Source organism: Numenius arquata, chromosome 8, assembly GCF_964106895.1.
Source record: "Numenius arquata chromosome 8, bNumArq3.hap1.1, whole genome shotgun sequence".
NCBI classification, from domain to species: domain Eukaryota; kingdom Metazoa; phylum Chordata; class Aves; order Charadriiformes; family Scolopacidae; genus Numenius; species Numenius arquata.
The window spans coordinates 111,023-127,681 of record NC_133583.1 but is presented as its reverse complement, the minus strand read 5'-3'; the positions used below and the strand labels follow the sequence as shown (position 1 = coordinate 127,681).

Here is a 16,659-nt window from a genome sequence, read left to right as displayed (position 1 = left end):
CTGAAAAGTGTTAGTATAGTATTTGGTGTTTGCCCAAGTATGGTCCTGCAGAACTGTTACAGGTTTAATTCTCCTCTGTATTCCCTGTAAGGAGATGACTCTGTTTCTCCATCAGGGTCAGGTTGGGCTCTTACTGCTGAATTTCCCATTTCTGCTAGTCAGGTCTTCAGGGGCAAAGTATCTGAATCTCATTTTTTTCTGTGAAAATAAGTGAAAAATTAGAAACCTAAGTGCATCCCAGTTTGTGATGAGAGCAGAAACTGGGCATTCCTATACAACTGCTTAGAAACAAATTCTGTGAGTGCCTTTTCCAGTCTTTTTCTGCATCCCAGTAAGCCTTGAAATGCATGGAGTTTTTATTACATAAAATGAGGAAAAAAAGGGTGAGAGTGAAAAACAGAGTAAATAATCAAAACAACAGCTCAGTAGAGAAGCCACATTAAGTGTGAGGTTTGAAAGCTCCTGGTGACTTGTTCTGGTGCAGCAGCTGCAGACTAGGAGATTGCAAAGCTTCCCTCCTTATAAAAATACTATCTGTCCTTATCTGACCTTCCTTTCTTTTTTTTGTGTGTGAAGGTAAGGGTAGGGGATTGCGGTATTCCCTCTTATTGCTAGCCAGCCTACAATGCTGTTTTTTCCACTAAGTGCCTCAAATCAGGTATTGTTTTTAAATTCAGCATTAAAAATACTTGAACAGAGGCTTTGTTGCTGAATATACTTAGATTCACTGACTTTGAAGCCAGGAGGGACCATATTGATATGATATGATATGATATGGTATGGTATGGTATGATATGATATGATATGATGTAGTGTGGTGTGGTCAGTAGTCCAGACCACAAGACTCACTAGAATATTGCATTATTAGGAAAACAACCAACTTTGATTTAAGACAGAATCTACCACATGTTATGGACACACTAGCACTGCATCCTGAGAAAAAAAAAAAAGTCCCAAAAGGGACTTTTGGTGATCTCACAAAGGGTCAGGTAGCTCATAACCACATGCAAAGCCCAAGCATCTGGTCACAGCAGAGCTGGTGTTAAAGCCCTGCTTTTATCCTGTCAGACTAAGGCCATCACACCAGGAGTTGGTCCTCCGGCAGGTTCACACTAAGCTCCGCTTCAGCCCAAGATCTAGCGTGAAGGAAAGCGTTAGCATCTGACCAGTCGGCCACATCCATGCTGTGAACGTATTTTTTCACATGCTACTCTGCAAATAGTGAGTTATTATTAAAACCAATGTTTTTTTAAAAATATGTATAAAAAACATTCTCTCTCTGCCCATAGAAGCCAATTCGTCAGAAAAAAATAATGCAGCTGCTTTAACAATTGCTGAGAATGTGATTCTGCTGGATGAGTTAATAGAAATGGCAGCTAGATTTTTCCACTCAGAGACCATTTCCTGGCCTCCTACCCCTCTGCGTGTTATGTGGCCAAATGTGCTGTGAAAGGAAGCAGGGGCTTGATGAAAAGAAACCTCTGAGGTCGCCCAGCTCATTGAAAGATGCCAAGCTGTTTCTATGCAGCCCTGAACCAGGATGGGATAGGTTGAGTACCTTCCTCTGTCAGGATCTAGTGATCATGAAACCTATTGCCAAAACATCGAATTTTATTCCTTGAACTTTTAGGGACAATATTCTGAACTTCCCTGGGCTGTATTTACCACAGTATTTCTCATGAATCTGGCTTCTGTCTAGTTAAGTTTTATAAGTACATGCAGTAATTAAGTAATGGAATAATTAAGTACATGGAGCAATTAAGGACGAGTCTGAAAGAACTGATTTCCATGAAACTTGCTAATGGCCAAGTACGAGCAACTCAACAGAGTATGTTTCACAGGGGATCCATATTTTACTTTAGGTAGTCCATGTTTGTTTGATTAAATCAAGGTAGCTGTACTGATGTCAGCGTGCTGGGGATCTGGTTGCTATGACTGGTTCTGCTGAAAGGTCCTATAAGGAGCAGGAAAGACCCTGAGCAAAGAGCTTCAAAATTCCTCTCTTCTCACCAGAAGGAACTGACTCCAGGCAAGAGCAGTTTTTAGTCTCCTCAGATTCGTTCCTGGTTTTTCTTGTAACACTGTCAGCTGCAATGTACACACTGGCTCACCATGAACTGGGATGACTGGAATATCTAATAGATACTAGCCAAAAGGAAAGTCACACATACACTATGGTTTTTTAGCAACTATGACAGATGAAGCATTTGGTTTCTGAAAAGCCGCTAGAACTAGACTAAAAAAAAAGATCATGATGACAATTTTCTTTTTGACTAACTATGTCCTGGATAAAACAAGATCATAAAAAGGTCTGAAGGAGTATTATTTTGTTTCCTAATTATCTGGGTCTGATTTCCACAATGTGTCCTGCCCCAGTACCACAAATAACCCCAGTGTTGTGCTATTCCAGCTCCCGTTTTCTCTGGTGTGTGAGTGAGCCTATCTAACTACGTATGTCAGCCAGCGTACACTCCAGAGGCTTTCCAACCAGCTAGGCCAGTCAATCCATCTTCTGGATGCTTTTCCTAACTCAAAGGAATCTGCAGCCTTTCAAAGTCCTCAGTCATCGTAATTAATCCAGACTGGGGAAAAGAATCCAAAGGGTTCTTTCAGTTTATTGTGCCTGGGGAAGTGAATAGCTGTAGTAAGTTCACTACTGATGTGCTTAAGTAACCTATTATGTTACAGAAATGTCATCTCTTCCAAATTAACATTGAACAGCTCTGTATCTGTCCACTTTCCACCATAGCTGAGCTACAAGATTAACACTCCTTTCCCACAGCATCTCAGTGGATTTAATTAGTCATTAATTGCCTGCCCCTTTGATTATAATGAATTCTCAGACAAATTATTTAATTCCAGTTGCCTGGATAGCCAGCTTCCTAATGATTAATAAAAAACTTGCAGTGTAACAGTAATCACTATAAACATCCATGAAAAAAAAATTCTGTCACTGTTGAAAACGCTGATTGCCTAGGAAGCCGTTAATCAAGTGCAAAGTGCTTTTGCAGTCTCACTAACTCCAATCACGGCACCTGAAGGTCTCCAAGTTCTGTCACCCAAGCCCCACGACTGAACACAGAAGGTATCAAACACTGAGTCCATATAATTCCCTGCTGTCAAAACTTTCTTAGAACAGAAGCTTGAACGTTCAGTTCAGGGCTCTGACGTGAAAGCTCAGTCTCATCCAGGGGTGTATGAGCCCACAGATCTCACTCCTCCCTTATGCCTATACCTGCACCAGCATTTGTGTGTGTGTGTGAAAGCCTGGCCCAATCTGGATAGGTGACAGAGAAGGTTAGCAACTGTGCTATAAAAAGACATTTCTGAAACATGAATTTTCATTACATTTTGGGCACCCATAAATAAGCCCTTTGCGGCCATCCAGTGGCCAAATCCCTAAGATCACTGAAATAAACTCTACAAATAATTAAGTGAAACAAAGAGGATCAAAAACCAGAGCCACAAAGGTTGATTGGAGTTTTTTCTCTTCTTTTGTTTGTGCTCATCACTAACACACACAAGTTACATTTTTTCCCCCAAGAATGCCTCTGAAGAACTTGCGTTCTCTGCTGGAAAAGGGGACTGTAATCTGGAGCCTATTATAAGGGCATGAGACAAGGAGGAACACAGGGTTAGTTTCAGTAAGATCTTAGGGTTTACGTGGAGCACTGCCTGACTGTCACATGCCTGGGCTCTTGGAGTAGAATACCCTCTGCGAGGTGATGAGGCTCACTGTAGGGTGCTGGGATATGGGATGCTCTAGAGATGTGCCTGTCAGTGCCAAGAGGAAACAGTAGTTACAAGAGAGTTCTAGGGAAAAAAAAAAGATTTAGGTACCTGGCTCAGGACTACAGAAAGGGAGCGCAATTTACTTGGGATCAGCGACCTGGAAACCTTTGTAGCAGGTAATTATCTCCAGAGGCTCCTTCAAAGGAGTCAGCAACGCCAGCAGCCAGAGGTTTATGGTAGAGCACTTAGCAAGAAAGTTCTCTGCAGGATTCAACATCTACGTGAAATGTGATATTCTAATCCAAAGGCAAAAGGGGTAGTTAATAGGACAAGAGTTAGTTCTGGGTTTTGCTTCCAGGATTTTGTGAACAGATGCAGAAATGATGAGGTTGTGTATTAAATCTCTTCAATATGGGGCTGACTATGCTTTGGAATATGGCTGCAAAAATCAATTGTAGCCATCCTGTACACGTATCAACAGCCAGTTGCAAGATAGATACATCCCATACATAGCGTGGTCCTTTCTGCATTTCAGCCCTGCTGCCAGTTAGCCTTTATTAGCCTGAGAACATTTAACCTTGCAGGACCCTAGTGAAAGAAAGGAAAACCAATCTCATCAGCTAAACCACTGCTTCAGGCAAGCAGTTTACCCGGGAGAAACCACTGCCTGTATATATATATATTTGCTATGTTGAGTGATTTCTCTGCTTTAAATTCTACTTGAAAATACTCCAGGTTACAGTAATTCCGGCTGGACCCAGAATATCTGTTTGCTTTTTCTGTGTCTAACAGAATAGGCCAAGTTAGATCAGTTCATCCAATGGCCTGAGGATCCCTGGGGAACCAGGCACACTGCAACCAGTCTAGTAGGGCTAGTTAGGGAACGGTCGTGCTAAAATCGGTCTCTACCTTCACTCTAAAAAACTGACAGTTCTGCCACCTGCAGTAAACTGAAAGCAACTATGTAGATTAGAAAGGTGAGCAGACTGGAGGAGAGAAAGTCAAGATTTTGACTTAAAGGTGTAGCTGAACAGATAGCTCTATTTGAAAGAAAACCTTTTCAAATTGGTCAAGAAATGCTGATCGGTTGCTAGATCTCCTTCTTGGGTTTCTGTTGTTCTTCGTTCATCTTCTAAAGCAGCAGTGTATAAAATGCTAATCCAATCGTAATGAAAATCCTAATTCTTGCATATTGACTAAAACAGCACAAGAACAGAAGGAGAAGGGAGCACAACACCATTATATTGGATTAGTGGCACAGAGTCTCGTTGGAGGTCCGTAACAAGTGGTGTCGCCCAGGGGTCAGTACTGGGTCCAGTCCTGTTCAATATATTCATCAACGACCTGGATGAGGGGACAGAGTGTCCCCACAGGAAGTTTGCTGATGATACAAAACTGGGAGGGGTGGCTGACGCACCAGAAGGCTGTGCCTCATACAGCGAGACCTGGACAGGCTGGAGAGCTGGGCGGAGAGAAACCTGATGAAATTCAACAAGGGAAAGTGTAGGGTCCTGCACCTGGGGAGGAACAGGTTGGGGCCTGACCTGCTGGAGAGCAGCTCTATAGAAAGAGACCCGGGAGTCCTGGTGGACAACAGGATGACCATGAACCAGCAATGTGCCCTTGTGGCCAAGAAGGCCAGTGGCATCCTGGGGGGCACCAAGAAGGGTGTGGCCAGCAGGTCAAGGGAGGTTATCCTCCCCCTCTGCTCTGCCCTGGGGAGGCCCCATCTGGAGCACTGGGTCCAGTTCTGGGCTCCCCAGTTCAAGAAGGACAGGGAACTGCTGGAGAGGGTACAGCAAAGGGCTATGAAGATGATGAGGGGACTAGAACATCTCTCTTACAAGGAAAGGCTGAGGGACTTGGGTCTTTTTAGTCTGGAGAAGAGAAGACTGAGGGGGATCTCATCAATGTTTATAAATACTTAAAAGGTGGGTGTCAGGAGGAAGGAGCCAGTCTTTTTTCAGTGGTGCCCAGTGACAGGACAAGAGATAATGGGCACAAACTTGAACATAGGAAGTTCCATCTAAACATGAGGTGGAACTTCTTTACTTTGAGGGTGGCAGAGAGGTGGTAAAGTCTCCTTCTCTGGAGACATTCAAAACCCACCTGGACACCATCCTGTGCAACCTGGGTGAACCTGCTTTGGCAGGGAGTTGGACTAGATGATCTCCAGAGGTCCCTTCCAACCCCTATCATTCTGTGATTCTGTGATATTGGCTTTGTCAGTAGTAATTCATGTTCCTACAGTTTGACCAGCAGTTGCTCTGCAGGTAGGAATGGAGGTTTGTTCTCACTGGCTCTCAGTGTTCCCAGCATCACGCCTGCATTTGAGCCAGAAATTGTGGATTTCTAGTAGAAGATGGTGGCCACACTTTAACAGTCCAAGAGAAATATCTGAAAGGAAAAGTATTTCTGTGACCAAAAATTGCACATTTTACTAGAAGGACCAGATTGCTAGACTCTGTGGCTGGATTAGAAAAGCTCTGAACGCCTGCAGTCTAAGTAGTACGTTACAGATCTTGGGTGCTGAAGCAAAGTCTCTACCTGCTCTTTGTTGCATCATCTCACTGGAAGAAGCTAATCATCTGCTGTCCTTGCGGTCACCTGCCAGAGAAAAACTATATAAATCTATACCAGCCAAAGGTCTCACCTCTAATCCTGTCATGACTGAATTGGCTTCCGTGCTTATACCTTTACTCTGTGTTAAAGAACAGGAGAGGACTGATGGGTGAATAAATTCATCTAGGATATTTCTGCAAGTTTCAAGGAGAATTCTGGTTGGGGAGATGTGTGAGTTTCCATCAGGGAACAGAGCTGAGAAAAGAAAAAACTACAAAGGAGTGTACAGAGCAGATTCATTAGTGGCAAACCATGGCCATTTTTCTGGGATACTGGCACTTCAGCTGCCGAAATCATGCCTGCGCGCAGCATACTTACCTTGCTCATGCCACAACTCCTACCTGGCATCCGGACTCCTATACTTTTCAATAAATAATGAAACATACCTGGATCCAAAAATAATTTTGCCTGTATATCTAGAATTTTAATTGCTTCCTAAGTCAAGGTGCTATTTTAGTGAACTGATAATATTGGGAAGTAAGCATATTTGACCCTTTGTGAGTGGGCCAGGGAGGACAGCAGGAAATCTTACTGCAGCCCAAACTTCATAAAACTGCAGTCTACACTGATTGCATAAAATGGTGCAGGCTTTTACAACCACTTTCACTGCTAAAATGAAGGTGGAGTCAACAGATACTGCACATTGCAGGAGCCAGTGCTCTTTTAGACATCTAGACATTACATCTGAGGGGTGGGTGAAGAGTTCAAAGGGGGAGAAGAGAGTCTCTGTATCAAAGCCAAATGCAGGCATGTGATGCCCTACCATATGCCCTGAGCCAAGTCTGACTCATGGGTGGTTCTTGGAGGTGTCTTGATGACAGCCAGCAGCCTCTCTCCTAATGATGAAAGTGAAAGTGGCACCCTTGAATTAAAAAGTGGCACATCTCCTGTAGCAGAGTGGGTGACCCTTGAGCTGCACTGAGCAGTGATCTTCCCAAATTTCTCATTACTGAGCTCAGCAGAAACAATGCCAGATGAACAGCAGAAAATACTATCACAGCAGACACAATTAGTCTCTTCTACTGCCATTGCAGGGTACAATCTAGGTCAGGAACCCTGACCTCAGCACACACTCACATGCAGTCAAACACACACATTCATCTAAAACACTGAAAATGAGTTTCAGGACTGGCAAGCTGTAGAGCATGTGTAGCAAATGCTGTATTGATGGGGCTTGTTACCAGGGAATTGTCCTGGCGCCAAATGTGCTAGTGTGACTTCCCTCTCCTTTTAAGAGATATACAGATTATCTGAAAGCTATTTTGGCTCAACATTCCCACTGCAGAAGCTCCCTGGCTGACTCATAGCTATTTTCCCACTGCCAATGAAGACAACAATGAATAAATAAATGGGAAAAAAAACAGGCTACTGTAAGTGAGGGCAGGCTATTCTTTTGTGCCAGTGCATCTTTAGGCTTTTATAAGAGCTTCAGGGGGTCTAACAGCCAGCGAGCTCTTCATTTAGCCAGCACGCTCCATTCACTAAAGTATTTAATTAGGAAAGTAATGACTTGATTGGTCCAGCAGAACTTTGAACATCATCCAAGAAATTCACAGTAGTAAAAAAGGCTCAGCCAATCATTCACTGGAAGTGTAAGTAATTAGAAAGATGGAGTTCTGTTTTATCTAACATGCAATAGTGGCTCCTAAACCAGATGTTTATTCTTTGCTCTTGAGAACGTGCTGCCCACAAGAATTCTGAAAGCAGAATTTAACCAGTGAGCCAGACTTCATGATAAACTACATTTAGGTACCTTTCAATTAGTGACTTGAGCACTAAGGTAATTTTGTTCTTTTTTATTTCCTAAGATTCATTTTGGAGTCAGAAGCCTTGGGATGCCCAGTGCAGGGCTGAATCCCAAACTGCTCCAAAGGCTGGAGAACCAGCACGTTATTCATATCATATTCATATCCATATCCATATCTTCAAATGCCGAGGAAGCCTAAATATGGGTCTCGGTGTTTCTAAGTATTGTGGCCCATTGTTTTGATGAAAATGCAAACCAGGAAACAGGATCAACTTTCTGTGAATGGGGAGGTGTTTGCGCTGGTGTTTTTTCAGTGCAGAGCTGTCCTTTTAGATACCTGGTGAGGAGTCTAGAGAACAAGTCATACGAGGAGAGGCTGAGGGAACTGGGCATGTTTAGTTTGGAGAAGAGGAGGCTGAGGGGGGACCTCATTGCCCTCTACAACTCCCTGAAAGGAGGTTGTAGAGGGGTGGGTGTTGGCCTCTTCTCCCAAGGGAGTAATGACAGGACCAGAGGAAATGGTCTGAAGTTGCGGCAGGGGAGGTTTAGATTAGGTATTAGGAAGAATTACTTTACTGAGAGAGTGGTCAGGCACTGGAACAGCCTGCCCAGGGAGGTGGTGGAGTCGCCATCCCTGGAGGTATTTAAGAAACGTGTAGACATGGCACTTCAGGGCATGCTCTAGTGCCCGAGATTGTTGGGTTGTGTCTGTTTGTGGGTGTGCGTGGTTGGACCCGATGATCTCAAAGGTCCCTTCCAACCATGAAGATTCTGTGATTCTGTCATTAATTCAGTAAACGCCTCGGAGGGAATTAATAATTACCTCAAAGGGTTTTATAAAAAAGGTGATTTTATATACAAAAGCCAAAGACAAAATAAATATGAACATGGTACACTATCAAGCAAATGCTTGATCCCCTACAGGCTGGGACCCTGAGGCAGTCTGAGTCCCACAAAGTTTCATTTGTGTACATTTAGTACAGTCATTTGAAACTAACTGGCTGAAGGGAAGCAAATAAACCAGAATCTTGGTCCTCAAAGGTGATGTGTGAAACATTAGGCAGAGAAAGCACAACCTGCAGCATTTTTGTTCAGGAGCAAGCACTAAGAAAAAGATGACAAGTGCAGCCTGCATTACTGGGGAAGAAAAATGGGAGAAAAGAATGACAAAGTTTGGGGATTAAATGATCCTGAAGGAAATGCAAAGACTAATCAGCTTCGGAAAACTAAATCGTGAGTACCAAGAGATCAGGAACTTGGGCTGCAAGGCCCTGCTAGTCCCATCTGCTCAGTCCAGAAGGAGTTCTTAACTCCATGCTCCAGAGAATTGCATTACCTTTGAGTAGGGCAAATAACAGCTAAGGCTTTAGATTATTATCACTACTACAGCACCAGCTGATACCGAGTTTGTGAGCTAACACAATGTTTCCACTCTTTCAGTTCAATAGCTGAGTGGGTGTATGGAAATGTCATCATTTTGGCAATCAATCAATTTATTAAAGTCTCCGCTGAAAGACCAAACAGATTCTGTTATGCTGAATGAATAGCAGCTCCAGCCAAGCCTGGAAATGAGATGGGAAACTGCTCCTGCTGCAGGCTTAAGAAAAGCCTTTTTTTCCTTTCTGAAAGCAGCTAGGGTGTGGTGTAGTTTCTTGCCTTTCTTACCGACATGTGGGTTTACATAAGAAAATGAGACTTGAAGATGAGCATTTAGAAACTGTTTTCTTGAGGAAGTTGGTGATGGGGAACAGGGAGAAATGTTTTCCTGAGCTGAGATATGCTGTTGAGGAAGCCTTTGGTCCTGCCTGGCCATGAATTGACTCTGTGGTGGTTGCTTGTGACATCTGCCAGTGGGACCTGTGTCAACAGCGAGCGGACAGCGAAGCACAGTTTTTTACTGATGTGACTATTCCCAATGCTATTCAAATATGCAAAAAGGAATATTTAGTTCATTCTAACTTTTTGCACTATGACAGTATTGAAAGGCCTCAGTTAGGCAGTAATACCCCTGTAGTCTGATGGACTTACATGTTGTAAAATTGGTAATGTTTTCTTTAAATTTCCAGAATAATACACTGGGCAACAGGTCAATATAAAGATCCAACAGTAGTTGGGGTAGAAAACGTAACAGTGCTGGGGCTGTGGCTTTCTAGATTGAACATGACTGCAACAGAGAAACCTGCAGATTATTTCTGAATGCCACTGCAGGAGGTAGCCATCATGCAGACATCAGCCTATAGCAGTAATGACAAGGTATGTTAGGGCTATAGGCACCCAATAAAACACAAAAATGAACCCTCTGATCCTGTTGCCATAAAGATTTTTGATCTCTTCTATATTAAGGAGTGCCTCAACTGGCAGTCAAGTGAAAACAGACTGGCTTTCCTCTCTTCTCCCTCAGTCTCCGATCCAGGCGCTATTCATACATCCTCACTAATTAGAAAGCCTACTTATAGAAACAATTAAATCTTATTTGAGAAACTTGCTTGTTGACTCTGCTGAAAAAAGCCTCCAGTAGCCCCTACAGGAGTGAATGCATTTGGTCACAGGGCAAGAAGGATAATTTTCCACTGTGGAAGAAAATAATTTATTAAAATTGTGCACCCAAAATCTCATCCTAAAATTGATGCAGATCTTTCTGAACTTTCTAACTTGAGACAATGGAAACTGGTCAGAGAAAATGAAGAGGCGTGGTTCCAATGATTCTGACATTTCATAACCTGTAAGTGGCTTAACTTTGCAAACCAATGTGTTCATTCAAGGGTTTACTCTAGGCCCATCTCTTATTTTAGTTTGAAAATTTTACCTCCTCTCTTGTTGCTCTTTCATAATTAAGGAAATAATGAGCATATGCAAAACACTCATAAGAACCCTCTATTCCAGTGGATTGGGCAAGAAGGGAAACAAAATCCTGGCAAAATAGGATTCAGTAGAATATTTTGTTACAGGACTGAGACATATTTGAAAACCAGACAAATGCTTCCAGTTAAAATTGATGACTGACAGAAATAGAAGAACTTGCCCAGTCATAGGTGTGCTATTACCGGTATCTTTTCCGTGGTAAATCAACCTGCTGATCCAAACCTAATGGTTAAGTATGATTAAAATAGACCCAGTTTCCCTTATGCCTTAAGACCTTAATTCCAGGACTGGCAGGCCAAGCTCCAGGTAATGGTACTGATTTTCTGTAATACACATTTCTGCTTAGAAAGCATCTGAGTTTCCCAACGGGAAAGCAGGGAGTAGTTAAGCCCTTGAATCAAGACAGGAAAACTCTCTTTTTTCATTCACTAATATCTTTGAGCCAACTCTGGAGCACTGCAGCAGATAAAATTAGCAGTCAAGCTAACTAACCTTTGAACTGCAATTTTATGAAGATTCTTTTTATTAGGGACTATCAACAGTTTGGAGTCCATCCAGCTGGAGGGGAGCAGCATGCACTTGCATCCATAAGTGTTTTTAAACTAAAAAAATATAGCAAAGATATAAAACAGATTCCCTGTCCTATGTTAAAGTTGTCAACTCGGAAAAGAGATCAAAAATTACATTTCCTGTTCCTTCCAAATTATTTCTCCAGGCAAAAAATAGGATTATTGTGAAAACGCATAAATCACTTGTTTACACACACAGGCTCAGAGCCTAATTCACCCCACATGGATTTACCAGAAGAAGGAGAAAAGGGCCAGGCAAGTCCTGAAGGGACTGGGAAAGTCCTGAGGCAGCCCTTTCCTGGCCCAGCAACAGCACAGGCAGGGCAGCCTGACAGGAGCACAGTGCTGTGGCAGCCGTGACGGTGTGCAGCCATCCATGCTGCGGATGAAGGCACTGAAGGCCCTTGCAAGATTTATGTATTGGAGATATATATTGAAGATTTTCCAGGCCATGTTAGTGAGCCATTTTTATCTCCTAGAGGTATATGGAAAACACTAGGATATAATGCAAAGGGGAGCCCTCTCCTAGACACCTCCACTAAATACAGTGCACTGTACACGCACTCTAGTTCAGCCCTGCGTTTACATGCTGTCCATAATGAACCAAAGTACTTGGAAATGGAAAGTTAAATAAAGAATCTTTTACTTGGAGGCATCTAATGAAGATGCAGAGTGTCTAATATTCTCTGTGCATGGTAATTTTCTGTGCATATATTTCTCTTCTATTTTGATTTTGAAGCTGGCAGAGACTTTTCTCTTTTTTTTTTCTTGATGATGCTTTTGGAAATCTTAATTTCAGTAAGGAGTTCTGTGGGTATTCTTAATGACCAGAAGCCCAGTTGTCCACAGGTAAAGAAACCAGCTTGGCTTCCTCAGCAGACAATGGACCACTACAACTGTGTCTCACTAGTGTAAAATAATGTGTTTGACTGTGCAGAAATCTGAGGAAAGCCAGGATAGATGAGACAAATGGCTAGGCAGGTTATCACCCAGTTATCAAAATACTGGTAGCCTCCAGCTAAGCAGCTCAGTCCCTTTAAGTGTTTGGTTCCCAGCTGACCAGCTTGGCAGCTTCTGATCTGTTGAAATGCAATCCTCTGCAAGGTGTCTGTCACATTCAAGGCTGCTCTCCTGCCTCCGCTGCCCGAGCCTGAGAAGGCCCTTAGGCTTTGGCCGTGGCTTGAGAGGCACAGTGAGCCAGCAGCAATACAACCCTGATCTCATCAACTTTCTCTCCATCAGAGTTCCTGTCCGCTGCCAGGGCTTGGGGTGTCATCCAAGGACAACCTGGGGCTACTTTTTGCCTTCTCAGGGAATTCCTTTCCAAGCAGCAGTGGGCTTTGTGTGGTGGCTGTTATTCCCTACTGCCTTGCAACGAACAGCTAAGAAAGATGTTGAGAGTGAAGCTACCTAAGCTGCATACCAGCCTCCAACAAGGTAGTGGCAGCTCTGCTAAAGGGGACACGTCTTCTGGGGCAAAGCCAATAATGGGTTTATACCATGCAAGAGTTCTGTGATTCTTTGTGTGTGTTCCCTCATGAGCTTCTGATACCAGAATCTGTGTTTTTCCCATGGTGACTACCTGTGTCACAGTGTGGACATCCAGGTCACGCTGGATATTACTGATACTGCGTTATCAGAAAAAAGAAACTTAAAAGGAAGCAGAGTGAATCCATTCGAAACAAATCCCCATACTTCATAGCTCTGGTCCTGTCTGTCTCTCTTCGAAGAGAGAGGCTTCACCCCTGTTTTATCACCATCGCCTTCTCTGCACTAGGCTTATTCTGCATCTTACACCAGTCTCAGAGCCCCAGCAAGCACTGCTGGCCACCGCTTTTCCCTGGCAATGACAAATGCTAGATTTGAGGATCGGTGGCAAGAGCAGATTAGTGGCAGACTTATTCCCTTGCAACGGTTCACAGTAAGCCATTCCTCCTCAAATTCTCCTCAGTCCCTTCAATGCTTTTATGTCTTCTAAATTGCAGCTATGTAAATGGGGAATTAGGTGTCAATGATTAAAATGATTTACTTACCATACATAACAGCTGGAGCATCTCCACGTATCTGGGGAAAGAGACAAACTTTTATTAATTGCTGTCAAACCAAAGCTGAAGGGTGGATTGCGTAGCTTCAGTTTTAGGGGAGCAACGGGTAGGTTGTAACATTGAACTCACACTTTTTCTGAAGACATCAGCTCCTGGGCAATGAGGTAAGCTCTGGACTGGCCTTCTTTCTGTCAACAGCAAAAAACAGAGACAATTAAGAGGTGTGTCATTCCAAGAGGTAAAGCAGTGTTACAGAGCACTTTGAACTGACATATTCCTTCAGTAAAAGTAGTGACCAGGCTTTTATTCTTTGTTGTTAACTGTCTGGCATCCTGGAGTCCTTTCCATGACAGGGTTTCCACAATTCACATACTAGTAATATAGTAAATATAATAGCTGCTAAGGCAGATACCAAGTTTGAAAAGAATGTTCTTATTGAAGAAAGAGAGAACTTTTCTGTTCATTTTTACAAGTCCAAAATCTGTCAGAGAAGCAGAAAGTGCTTGGCTTTGAATAGGCTATCTTGATGGCTGTTGAGGCTCATATCACGTATTTAGTACTCTTAATTACATGGAAAAGGGAGTTCTTCATCAAAACGGTCATATTCCAAACTCTGCTGACTGCTGAGACCTGTGGAAGCAAATTGGGCAAAGGGCTTTATTTCATGCTAAACAAAATGTCTAAGCTAAATGGCCATAAATATGTCCAGCAAGCAAACAGCTCAGTACTTCAGCAGACAATATTGTTTGAAATCTCGGTGGTATCTACCTAACTGGTAGGCATCTCGGTAGGCACAGAAAACTGTGAAAGAAGCAAAGTGTATGGCTCTGAGGTGCAAGTGGCTAATTACGGTATTTTGCTCCTATTTCATGACTTGTCCTTCCAGTAAGAAATGAGCAAATCATGGAAATATTTACTGAAAGGAATCTACTGGGAAAAGTTTGACTTATTTAGCAGCGGTAAAGTAGGGACCTAAATCAGTAGTCTAGCAAAGTAAAGGAAACCAGGCCTCAGGGACCTAAGGTGGACTCAGGGGAGATGAGTTCAGCAGCAAGACTTGGTGACGTTGTTTGCTCAACCAGGTATGCTGGAAACCCGTTGCTGACAGATCCTGCTTCTGACAGCTACTGAGCTGAGACAGGGGCTTGCTGAGATGTGATGCAGTCCTTGGGTGTAAGATGGGAAGTTTGTGGCTATACGTCCTCCACAGAAAATGAACAGTGTCACAGTCACGATTTTTTTCATCTCTAGTTTATTTCTGTGTACTTTTACTAGGAGGCAACTTTTGCAAGAGCCAAAGGAAATACAGAAAGTGAACTATTCCTCAGTCTCAGATGTCTAATCCATCCCTCCTTTAGCACCAGAAGTCTGAGGGTATTTCCCCTAGTGCTTTGTTCCTTTTAGCTGATGAGTGCCGAAGAGCATGCTTTGAATTGCTCACTCTTGGAGAACTACACTACAGTTTAATAGAGTGCACTGGAAAGGTCTTACAATTTTTCCTTAGTTCCACTTTCCTTCTGGGAGCAAATATTTGATTGCCCCTTTCCCCCCGGTCCACTTTGTGAACAGCTCTTGAAGACCATGATGTGCCTCTCCCGGTTGCCCCAACTGCTGTAGGAACACACTTGAGGCACTGAGTTTTCTATTCTCTCTCATTTTCTGTACACGGGCCTAGAAAAGCAAATGAAAGGGGGGATGTTTCTTTCTGGGTCTCCTGGCCCAGTGCCGGCTGCCCAACACATCCTCTGCGGGCAAGCGGCAAGCCCAGCTCCCCGGTGCCACGAAGCAGGGTGCGTTTCCCCCGTAGGCCAGGCCCACCTTCCCTTTGCATACACCCACTGTCACACTCTGTAATTCCTCTTATGATGAATATGTCTTAGTCGAGAGACAAAACACGGGGACCCCACTGTCACATGGCCTGTCTAGGGCGAGTTTGAGACAGTGTTTCTAGGCGTTGCCTGTCTTGTGTTATTTAATTGCTGTTTGTTTAACCAGGAAATGAACTCTGATTGACGACAGTGTCCGGAGACAGACTTCTGGGAATAGGGGACAGAGCGGGTGCGGGTCCCTCAAGCATCAAGCTTCATAAGCTGCACTCCGGGCTCAGTCCATGCCTCTGCTTAGCAGATGGAGGCCATGCAGCCATCTGGGGACCCCTGGCTTTCTGCTTCACTGAGTCATATTGTCTCATAGCCTCATCACCCCATCCTCCCCAAACCCAAATGCTTAATAGAATGCTTGCAATACGCAATATAACATTGCAATATATAACTGAAATAACTCCCTGTTCTCTCCACTCTGAAAAACATGCTGGTGCCAGGAAGGTCACAAACACAAAAGCATTTTAGCCAGGCCAGGAGCTTGTGCAGTTGCTACAGCTCAGCTGATCAGCATAACTTGCAATAGAAAGGTGATACTGTGCAAACATCTCTTCATTGGCAAAGTAAGCCCTGCAGCCCTCCTCCAAATGGATACTAAGTTTAGTGATGGAAAACTAAGACCTAGAGATCACTTGTGACTTGCTCAGAGTTCCTTCTCCAACAGCCGATGTTTCCCAATGTATAATGAAGCACACCACCACCAGAAAGCTTTTGTTTAGAACAATGAGGACCGAAGTCTGCAGTTCTTTACCGAACACATGTGTGAGCACAGATGAATTTAATTGGTAGTTCAAACTGAGAAACTTTAGGGGTTTTGTCCCTTTTGTGCTTTCTGATAGAACAAACTTTTGGGCTGAGAAGTGGCAGGTTATGAACAGCTGAGAAAGGTGGCTAATGGCCCGTGCTGAGTGTGGTAATGTGGCAAATAACCATTGCAGGATTCCCTCCTCTGTGTGGTAGGGATCCCATTAATGTAGGGATGAAGTCTCCACACTGAGTCATTTATATGCTCTGGCTGAGCAATGCCAAGGTATCTGCCATGGGCCCTAACAGGCCATGCTTTGATTAGATGGTACTTTGGCGACAGTGCCATTCGCTCCCTCTGAGCCCAGTGCCAGCTCTCACTTGTGCTGACCCAGCTTTTTGCAGGACCTTGATCACAACCAGATTGGTCTCCTGATCCATCTTAAAAAATTGTGGGG

At 43.6% G+C, this 16,659-nt stretch overlaps 1 protein-coding gene across 1 annotated transcript in view; it reads right to left on the bottom strand.

Annotated features, from left to right (window-relative positions):
• The window catches only part of FGD5 (FYVE, RhoGEF and PH domain containing 5), a 103,227-nt gene that overhangs the window by 43,852 nt on the left and 42,716 nt on the right, over positions 1-16,659 (bottom strand). The window contains exons 4-5 of the mRNA XM_074152727.1: positions 13,707-13,765; positions 13,566-13,596 (exon numbers count right to left, since the gene is read on the bottom strand). Of these exons, the coding sequence (XP_074008828.1) occupies positions 13,566-13,596; positions 13,707-13,765 (90 nt within the window). The remainder of the gene's footprint in view (positions 1-13,565; positions 13,597-13,706; positions 13,766-16,659) is intronic.